This window comes from Colias eurytheme, chromosome 18 (assembly GCF_061535395.1).
Source record: "Colias eurytheme isolate Ceu_HAF_F1 chromosome 18, ilColEury1 Martin Lab GWU primary, whole genome shotgun sequence".
NCBI lineage: Eukaryota > Metazoa > Arthropoda > Insecta > Lepidoptera > Pieridae > Colias > Colias eurytheme.
This window is the reverse complement of record NC_142997.1, coordinates 5,062,584-5,073,376: the sequence shown is the minus strand read 5'-3', so window position 1 is coordinate 5,073,376 and position 10,793 is coordinate 5,062,584. Positions and strand designations below refer to the sequence as shown.

Genomic DNA, 10,793 nt, shown 5'->3' with positions numbered 1-10,793 from the left:
ACTGTTTTCGGTTTACACAAATTTAGAAATTTTGTGACGTAAAAACGTGAATATGTACAACTTAAAAGATAAAAAAATAAAAATAATCATGTCAATAAAAACGAAGAATGACTCTTAACAACAGAGATAAAAGAGCCGAAACTAGTAATTTTTATTGACATGATTTGGATCAACGCAATTCTTAAAATTCAAATTGAACTGTATGTCCTTTGTCATTGAGTACATTTTTGCATACTTAATAAAATCCAAGTCAAAATCGTGGAGAAAACGAACTTATTGTTCAGAGAATAAGGTTGATATTTGCGTTGACCTTCAAGAATTTATCGGTACTCTCTTACCTACATATACCAACTACTGCTTACCAAACGTAATATTTCACTAACACACCAAATTAAAGCATAAATTCCAACTTCACATCACGTAAACAAATTTGTTCCTAAATATAATAGTATTAGAGTTTATTTTAAAATGAAAGAGACGGTTATTATATTTATGTTATGAGGGCGCGCTCGATGGCTCCATGCTCACTGCGGTTACTTGCATCTGGAATAATACATAATATATTTTTTTAAATTCCTCCTCCCAGTGAATTAATCTAGTTTTTATCGTGCAAGACTGAAAAAAATAAATATATGTACATATCTGCTGCTATTATTTATTCTGAGTCGTAATGGTAAAATTTTATTTTTATTACATTACTAGCGGTCCGCCCCGGCTTCGCCCGTGGTACATATTTACGTTTTCTCTACATAAAAACCATCATCGTACTTCAAGGAATATAATAAAAAAAGAATTATCGAAATCGGTTCAGCCGTTCTCGAGTTATGCGCTTACCAACACATTTTGCGATTCATTTTTATATATAAGATTAATAATTTCAATCAATTTACCAATCAGATATAGCGGCTCCGTTCTAGTTACCTTAATCATGGGTTCTCATGGGCTAATTAAATAAACCTACTTATGCTACAAAATATACCCCCATTTTTTATTTTGTAAATAAAAAAATGGGGGTATATTTTCCTGGGTCCTACCTAAAAAAGGTAATATTTAAGCTTTTAATGTTATGAAAAAGCTACCTTATTCCTCGGCGATTGTGAGAAAACACATTCGGGCATGTCAAGAGCGCGCTCGTCCAATACGGCTTCTAACGCCGCCGCAAGTTCTGAGCTTTCGGCAAATGTACTGCCGCTTTCCGCTATACAAATAACATGCAACTTTATGAATTATGAGTAGAATAAGAGGTTTTTATAAATAGTACTAGCTTTCTACCCGCGGCATCGCCCGCGCAGTCAAAGAAAAACCGGCATAGTTCCCGTTCCCGTGGGATTTCCGGGATAAAACCTATCCTATATCCTTTCTCGGGTATCAAAATAACTCTATACCAAATTTCATGCAAATTGGTTCAGTAGTTAAGGCGTGATTGAGTAACAGACAGACAGACAGAGTTACTTTCGCATTTATAATATTAGTATGGATTATCTTTAAAAAATACAAACATTAAGATTTCATTCCCTTTTTTGTCTAAGAAAAACTTAACTAAGAAAAGGTACTGTCTTTTTTCATAACATAAAAATTACACATTGTATAATGATATAAAATAACGAAAATAGTACATAATATAAGTTTACCTTGATTGAAAAACTCCGTGAACGCCTCATCAGGTATCTGACTCAACACTGAAGGATCCAGAATGTCATCGGGCGGCACGTGGCCAACTTCTGTTGAAAAAAATGTTGTGTGGTTTTATGAAACCACGGTAAAAGTGAAACTTAGGCACAAAATTATCGTATTTGTACGATAATTATCGTACGGTTCGACCGTCACGCGACATGCGCTACACAGACCAAAAAGTTTGAGACGATGTAATAAAAGTTTCACTTTAAAAATTAATTTACTATCAGAAATTTTTATTTGATTGGAACAAATGAATCGAGTGACTAACCTTATGAATAAACATAATGATTTTCGGTAATATAAAAAGTACTTTTTAACGACACCTAAATACCGAACTAACAAGAATATTTTAATCTGTTATGTGTAAAACCCTCTCGAACTTATCGTAGCAATATTTTTGATATAAATTATAATAACTTACCAAGCTCACCAGAATTATTTGTCATGTATTCGCTCTCACTGAGACCGCCGACCACCGTGTCTTCAGAACTGTCGTACGATGAATTCGAGCAAGCGTTTATTTCTGAAATATTCATTATAAAGCTCTTTTAAACGCATTTAGGGATTTTATTTTACTATAAGTATAAATCAAGCACTTGACTGGAAACATTCATTTCTAGTTTCCACACACACACACCCTCAAACATCATAGGGAATTGAGCTCAGAATAATTATAGTAATATAGGTAGTTAATAAAATGAAAATATTATTGTATTGTTTGATACCTTGTTCTTGTGTACAAAAATTGAATTAAATCTGTCCGTTTAGAGTGGGTTAAAATTGACTTTAGAGGAGTTAATCATATACAAACATATAGCTTAAGCGTTTAAAAAAGAGATGGAAAATGTCTTTATTTTGATATTAAGTGGACTTGAGTAGTAACATCTATTAATTATGTTTGCGTGTTATTTCAATTCAATGCATAAGGAAATGCAACTAGCGGAAAGAATTGTAAATTTTCTATTTCCTAGATATAAATGTACATAGTAATTTCTTGTGAAATTATACAACTATGACTATGATACGGAAAATGTCGATTCCATTCCCGATAATAATAGGTACTTATAATCCTATTAATATTATAAATGTGAAAGTTAGTATGGATGTTTGTTACTCTTTCACGCAAAAACTACTGAACCGATTACAATGAATTTAAGCACACATATAGAGGGTAACTTGGATTAACACATAGGATAGGTTTTATCCCGGAAATCCCACGGAAACGGGAACTATGCGGGTTTATCTTTGAAAATGCGGGCGAAGCCGCGGGCGGAAAGCTAGTAATTGATATTTATATAATATGTACCTATTAGATACGGACTCGCCTATTCTATCCTATTTCTGTGTATGCTTTCCATCAGGAGCATATTTACCTCCGTATCAGCCGTATCAATTATACGGGGGACCCATGGGCCCCTAACGTGGGTGTATCAAAGAACTAAGTTTAAAAATTGAAACCTTCATCTAAAAAGAGCATCAAAAATATTGAAGTTGTCCTACAAACTTTATACCAAAAAAAAATTAGATGGGACCCGTTCATCACGAAGCGCCGCTGCTTTTCATTCTGTAATTGAGTGAGCTTTTTATTATCGAACGTACCTGACAGGCTCTGCGTGTGCACGGGCGGCCGCTTGGGCACGAGTGAGTGAGCTTTTTATCGGATACATACCTGACAGGCTCTGCGTGTGCACGGGCGGCCGCTTGGGCACGAGTGAGTGAGCTTTTTATCGGATACATACCTGACAGGCTCTGCGTGTGCACGGGCGGCCGCTTGGGCACGAGTGAGTGAGCTTTTTATCGGATACATACCTGATAGGCTCTGCGTGTGCACGGGCGGCCGCTTGGGCACGAGTGAGTGAGCTTTTTATCGGATACATACCTGATAGGCTCTGCGTGTGCACGGGCGGCCGCTTGGGCACGAGTGAGTGAGCTTTTTATCGGATACATACCTGACAGGCTCTGCGTGTGCACGGGCGGCCGCTTGGGCACGAGTGAGTGAGCTTTTTATCGGATACATACCTGACAGGCTCTGCGTGTGCACGGGCGGCCGCTTGGGCACGAGTGAGTGAGCTTTTTATCGGATACATACCTGACAGGCTCTGCGTGTGCACGGGCGGCCGCTTGGGCACGAGTGAGTGAGCTTTTTATCGGATACATACCTGATAGGCTCTGCGTGTGCACGGGCGGCCGCTTGGGCACGAGTGAGTGAGCTTTTTATCGGATACATACCTGACAGGCTCTGCGTGTGCACGGGCGGCCGCTTGGGCACGAGTGAGTGAGCTTTTTATCGGATACATACCTGACAGGCTCTGCGTGTGCACGGGCGGCCGCTTGGGCACGAGCCTGCGGCGCCGCTTGGGCTTGCGCGGCGGGCGCGGCGGCCGCGCGAGCCGGTTGCCCGCCCATACGCGCTTGCGAGCCGCTTTCTGTGGACGCCCCTCGCGGTTTAGGAGCTCGTAGTTGTCCTGTGGGATTGCAATACATAATTACATACATTTATAATACAGTACATTACATTACGTATGTATAAGTAGTCAAATTCAAATTTTCAAATTCAAATTTCAAATTTATTTATTTGTTTCACAATTTTTTACACCTTCTATAAATTGTAGTGAATCCCTGGTTAACCCACTAGGAAAAACCTGTGCGGGGTCAACCAGTGACCTCCGTCGGCTTAGCATATTTTTAACAATATGATTTTAACAGTACATATTTAGAGACAGAAATTTTTATGTAGGTACAATCTTCAAACTTAATTAGTCTTAACTTTAAAAAATAAATAAATATATAAATAAATATTATAATATACATATAATATATATAAAGATATTCACTATAAAATGGTTTCTTACAAGTTATCTAATTATGTGAGTATGTGTGTCTGTGTGTGTGAGTGAGTTTGTATGCGCTTGCGTGTACGTGTGTGTGCGTATGTATGTGTGTGTTTGTGTGATTTTAGTAGTTGAGAATTTTTTTTTTTCATCCACTCAGAAGTTTTTTTTATCAAAAAGTAAACATCTTAAACCTTTTGCATTGATATTTTCAACTACCCGCATTGTAATAAAAACCGTGCAAATGTTAGGTTGTATCTCTTCGGTGCACTAGCTGGATACCTTCACCTCATATACATAATCTTATAATATATATAAATCTCGTGTCACAATGTTTGTCCTCAATGGACTCCTAAACTACTTAACCGATTATAATATAATTCGCACACCATGTGCAGTTCGATCCAACTTGAGAGATAGGATAGTTTAAACATGTAGGTACCACGGGCGAAGCCGGGGCGGACCGCTAGTTATCTAGTACTATTATAAAGGCGAAAGTTTGTAAGGATGTATGGATGTATGGATGTATGGATGTTTGTTACTCTTTCACGTAAAAACTACTGAACCGATTACAATGAAATTTAGCACACATATAGAGGGTAACTTGGATTAACACATAGGATAGGTTTTATCCCGGAAATCCCACGGGAACGGGAACTATGCGGGTTTTCCTTTGAGAACGCGGGCGAAGGCGCGGGCGGAAATCTAGTTATATTATATTATAGCTCATTATCCACTGACCCGCTTCCACGCGTGCTCCGGGCAGAGCGGCGTCTGCTCGTGCAGCGGCAGCAGCGGCTGCTTGCAGCGCTCGCCGCCCGCGAACACGGCCGCGCACGCCGCGTACAGCCGCTGCTCGGGCGCCAGCGTCACGTGCGCGAGGCAGTAGCGCCCGCACGGCAGCGGCGTTTCGCTGCACTTCTCTTCTGCGCACATGTTGGACGCGTTTGCGTCCAACTTGCTGCTCTCGCCGCCTGACCACCCACTTGCTCTGTATATAAGTTATTTTAATTTTTTTTTAAAGCTGTTATAATAATGTACTTATTACATGACAGGATGATAAACTATTATAACAAAATGAATCGTCAATCAGACGACAATAGATTGAAGTATTTTTTAATATATTTTTTGTTACTTAGAGAAACATGTCCAAAAGTATAAATTGAATTATTGTCTTGTTAATGGGTTTTGGTAAGTTACAAATAAATTATTTATGAAGATTTGTCAATAGGCCAGAGGCATAAATACAATTATGTATGTAGTTATGTTTTGCGGCAACAATACTTGCCTTAGTTTTCTGCGTTCTTGTAATGATAACGTTGAAGACATACCACGCATCGCCAATAAATGATTCATAGTTTGTTGTGGAAGACGGCAAGAACTTTTTCCATTCAGTTGTCTCTGTAATTATTAAAAACTTTTAATAATACCTCAAAAAATTACATATACTTATTAATAAGTAGTGAATAATGTCATTACCATCATGAATACAGTAATATAACTCTTATTTATAAAAAAAAAAAAACTGAAATAAGAAGATTACAAAATTACCTTAATCTTCCAAACTAAGACGCATTACCTTTATAAGGGTAGCCAAAGCTTTATGCTCATTATGTTTCTTAGTCAAGTGCATGCTGGTAGCCGTTCTCATGACGTGTCTCCTCATGGCCGCCCTCCGTAACTCCAGTCGTGCGCTACGAGACTCCGCTGCACTTTCTTCTACACATACCGGACCGGAGGCAGATTCTAAAAATATATTAAATTCTAAATATTTGAGACTAGATTTCCGCCCGCGGCTTCGCCCGCGTTTTCAAAGGAAAACCCGCATAGTTCCCGTTCCCGTGGGATTTCCGGGATAAAACCTATCCTATGTGCTATTCTGATGTATAAGGTATATTGTGGTAAAGTTTCATTCAAATCCATTCAGTAGTTTTTATGTGAAAGAGTAACAAACATCCATATAAACTTTCGCCTTTATAATATATATTAGATTTAAAATCATTACCATTTCCTATTGCAAGAGACAACAGGATGCATCCCTTTCCATCCAAAATAAATAGGTTATAATTTTTTTTTAATTTTAGCAGTAAAAATTGTAATGTTGCCAATAAATCTTATACATATAATATAAAAATGAATCGCAAAATGTGTTGGTAAGCGCATAACTTGAGAACGGCTGAAACGATTTCGTTAAGTAATTCTTTTTTTATTATATTCCTTGTAGTACGCGGGTGGTTCTTATGTAGAGAAAACGTAAATATGTACCACGGGCGAAGCCGGGGCGGACCGCTAGTTACAAAATAATATTCTTACATTTATTATTAGTTTCCAATGTTTAATTAATAAATTCTAAGTAATAGATATAAAGTAAGTCGGTAAATATGAAAAAGTTATGTTTATTACAATTTTACCTGTAATTGTTTTTAATTTTTGAAACTCAATAAAATAAATGAAAATAAATATTATATAAACTTAACATATGGATAATCCAATAAATAAAGACTTCTGAAAAGACACATTGTGTTTTTAAAATATGTTTTCAATAACATGTAGAATTACTGAGTTGTAATACAACATTTGCAAGAGGTTAAAAGTTCATTGCATTTAGATACTTTGTGCAATAAAATAGACTTGCATTCTTAATCTTATTATACTTTAGCTGTATGACATTGCACAAAGTGAATGTTGTAATTATTATTATTTACTTTTACATTTATACTATTTTAAAATAGCCCGATTTGAATGTTACTCTATAACATTTATATTAAAGGTATAATTTTATGTAAGTATAATAAAAAAATAAATACCATTTCTATTCAAACTAACTACATCACAATAAAAATGTACCAAAATCGGGCAAATTGTCATCATCGCTGCTGCTACTCTCAAGCTGTCTGAACGGATTCCACTTCTGTGCGTCCAAAGGTCCACATTGAAACAACTCTTCATCGGGCGCGTGCCAGGCCTTTATAGGCACTACTAATGCTTTACACTGTGTTGGTATCCGTTGTAACGCCTCATGCATAATAGGCCCTCTACCCTTTTTCACTTTCGCCTGCGATGGTTTAACTGAAAGAGATATGTAATTTACTTGTAAAGACAATTTAACGGATTCTATTAATGAATTTTTTAAAATCTTGGTAGTTTTTGACGTGACAACGTCTTATAATTCGATAGAGCCGGCTGCACGCACGAAAAACCATGACTCATGCGGCGTTACCTCGCTCTGAGGCGTTCCATGTAAGGCTTGAAATGCAAGCGAGAGCGCGGAACGAGCGACAAAGAAGCACAATCGGCTTTAAGACGTTGTCACGTTCAACTATCGTCAGTAAACCGACTTTACAGACAACCAATTTTTTTTTTATAAAAACAACCTATAAACAGAATGTACGAAATACCTTATAAAATAATGAGTTGATATAATTTTGTTTTTCTCTCTATTTCAATTATATTTGAGTAAAGATGTTGAGATAGTTATTTTATTTTTTGTAAACTAATTCTTAATTTAAATTATTAATACTAATTCTTAATTATTTTTTTTTATTTTGACAAGAATTCATAGTGAAACTAACCTGTTGATGGTTTTTTGGGAGCAGGTGTAGGTTTAACAGGTGCAACAATAGGTTCAGTCTTAATGGCTCCCATTTGGCATTCAGTTAAACATTGCTCTCGCTTGAAAACATCTAGAAATGTCTCCTGCCCACCCTTACCCACTGAAGTTGTCTTTTCATTGCTTATATTACTGTTAGTAATACTGACTTTACCAGTCTGTAATGTGGTATGACCCTTTGGGCTATGAACACTTGGCCGTCTAATTGCAGTGACGTTAGCTTGATTCGTACAATTGATTTGACTTTGTTGCTTCTTAACTTTGGTATTTATAGCCTTACTCTCAACTAACTTGTTTTCTGTAGTACTTATGTTCGGTTCATAATGACCATTCAAAACTGGTTCCTTCAATTCTTCCTTTATATCGCCATTGGTGAGCACTCCCAGAATATCCAATTCTTTATTTGGACTATTGAGTAGTTTCATTTTGTCATCAACTCCATCAGCGAATATAAAATTATCATCGGTCTGACTGACAGTAATCTCTCCGGCAATAACATCAGAATCATGAAATGTGTATAAATCATTGTGATCTATTTTGAATTTTGTATGAAAATAGTTATCAGTTAAATGGGGTATATAAGCTTGTTCATCGCCAGAACTATCATGAATGAACATGTTTACTTCACTATTGCAACTTCCAGGCACACTCTCAACAGCCATTTTATACTGGGACGCACAACTCGCATCGGATATATTTTGGGGAATACCACTGAAACTACATGTACAACTTGTATAAGTAATTGTTACGTGATTTCAACATTCGTAATCTCTTTCGAAACTTTATACTTACCCCACATTTTCTGAAGCACTCAAATAGGACATACTGGGTACATTTTACAACCTAATGTTATAAACATAAATAAGTGAAATGCAACAAGGTCATTGGTCCCAATGCTACACTGAAATATAAAGTTGTAGTTTGTTTAATTCTTGAGGATGTTATTTGTTGTAAAATACGTATTATTTTGTTGGAAAACGAGATAAGACTTCTTTTCTACTACAATGACAAATAACATGACATATGTCAAAAATACTTAAAACGATTAATTTACGAAGAATTATTGAATAATTTGTCTGAAGAACGTCTAGAAATAGCATATATTAAAATAATAAATTGTCTTATGCTATTTATCTAGATAAAAATCACTGCTAAGCAATTACAAAAAGAGAATAAGCCAACAATAAAATATGCGTCTCGAATGTTATATATCACGTTTAAACTTCTAACATATATTGAATTACCCGTTAACAATAACAGTACTGAATATTTATACTATATAAACAGTATTCTACACACAAATATCTTTTTAACGAAAAGCTTTGTTGTACAAACTTATTTCAATAACATCAAAATGATTAATGATTGACAGATCACAGAAAACCAGATAGGACAGTTATGCAATGCGTTCAAGTTTAAATTATTTGTTATACATTTCGGGGTATGATAAAAATAAAAGCAATTTTATAAATTGATTAAAATAAGTAAAAATTACTTCTACATCGGTGGTTTTTAATACTTTAAGGGCTGATTTTTCAATCCTTGGTTAAAACTTATTCGTCGAATAATGTATAAAACTACCATTTTAAAAACGTATTCTAATTGCCCGTATTTGACAGCTTACGTGACATTTTAATATTATCGTGTAATACTTTATTGGACGGATAAGTTTTATCCAAGCATTGAAAAGTCGGCCCTAAGTGACCAGTGCAAACTTAGCACCCCATCTATGGAATTTTGGGTCGAAAATGACCTAGATCGTTAGGTCCCCGTTAGGTCCTTTAAGGTCCACCAATTTTTTCGTTAGGTCCCCTTTAGTTTTTTTTTAAATAATTTTTTAAATTTTAGGTATAAAAAAATTACACTTTAGCACCCCATCCATAGAATTTTGGGTCAAAAATGACCTTAATCTATAGGTCTTCGTTAGGTCCTATAAGGTCCCACAATTTTTTCGTTAGGTCCCCTTTAGTTTTTTTTTAAATATTTTTTTTTTAATTTTGGGTATAAAAAAATTACACTTTAGCACCTCATCCATATCAAAATTGGCGAATTTTATCAAAATCGTATTCTTTACCGTTAGGTCCGTATAGGTCCATCATTGAAATTGTTAAATTATTTATTTTATTAAAATCTATATATTTATAAGAAAGTCGTGTTAGTTACTCCACTTATAACTCAAGAACGGCTGAACCGATTTAGCTGAAAATTGGCAGGGAGGTAGTTTAGAGCCAGGAGAAGGATATAGGATACTAAATATGTACCACGGGCGAAGCCGGGTATATATAATAAGTTATAAAATAATTGAAACCTGCGCATGCGCCTTAGAGCATTAAGACATGCGCACATCATACATAAACAGCGCGAAATTTGTAATTGGTATCGTTTCATTTATTAAATCAATAAATAAATCTATACTAGTCACGTCTGGTTCGAAAGATGAGACTGGCTTTTTATTTCGAAAATTTATTTGGCAACACTTAACAGTTAACTGTCATTAAAACCTGAGTTGTTGATGTGTCAAAGCTTGTCAAAGTGATTTTATTTTCTGCGATTTTAGCTTAGGATTTTAGTGATTTCTAATAATTGAAAACTGAGTTGAAAACATGACGAAAACTTTAAACTATGATTAATAAATTTAAAAAGAAACAATTTGAAAGAGATGTAGTTTTCAAGGA

At 35.6% G+C, this 10,793-nt stretch overlaps 1 protein-coding gene across 1 annotated transcript; it reads right to left on the bottom strand.

Annotated features, from left to right (window-relative positions):
• Positions 1-375: 375 nt before the first annotated feature.
• Positions 376-9,473, bottom strand: LOC149900613 (uncharacterized). The gene is made up of 12 exons (XM_090112202.1): positions 9,363-9,473; positions 8,911-9,019; positions 8,081-8,835; positions 7,356-7,577; positions 6,088-6,254; positions 5,797-5,909; positions 5,250-5,499; positions 3,977-4,142; positions 2,099-2,200; positions 1,632-1,721; positions 1,080-1,198; positions 376-543 (listed from the first exon to the last, which is right to left on the bottom strand). The coding sequence occupies exons 2-12, from the start codon at positions 8,940-8,942 to the stop codon at positions 496-498; spliced, it is 2,064 nt and encodes a 687-aa protein (XP_089968328.1). The 5' UTR covers positions 8,943-9,019; positions 9,363-9,473; the 3' UTR covers positions 376-495.
• Positions 9,474-10,793: the final 1,320 nt, after the last annotated feature.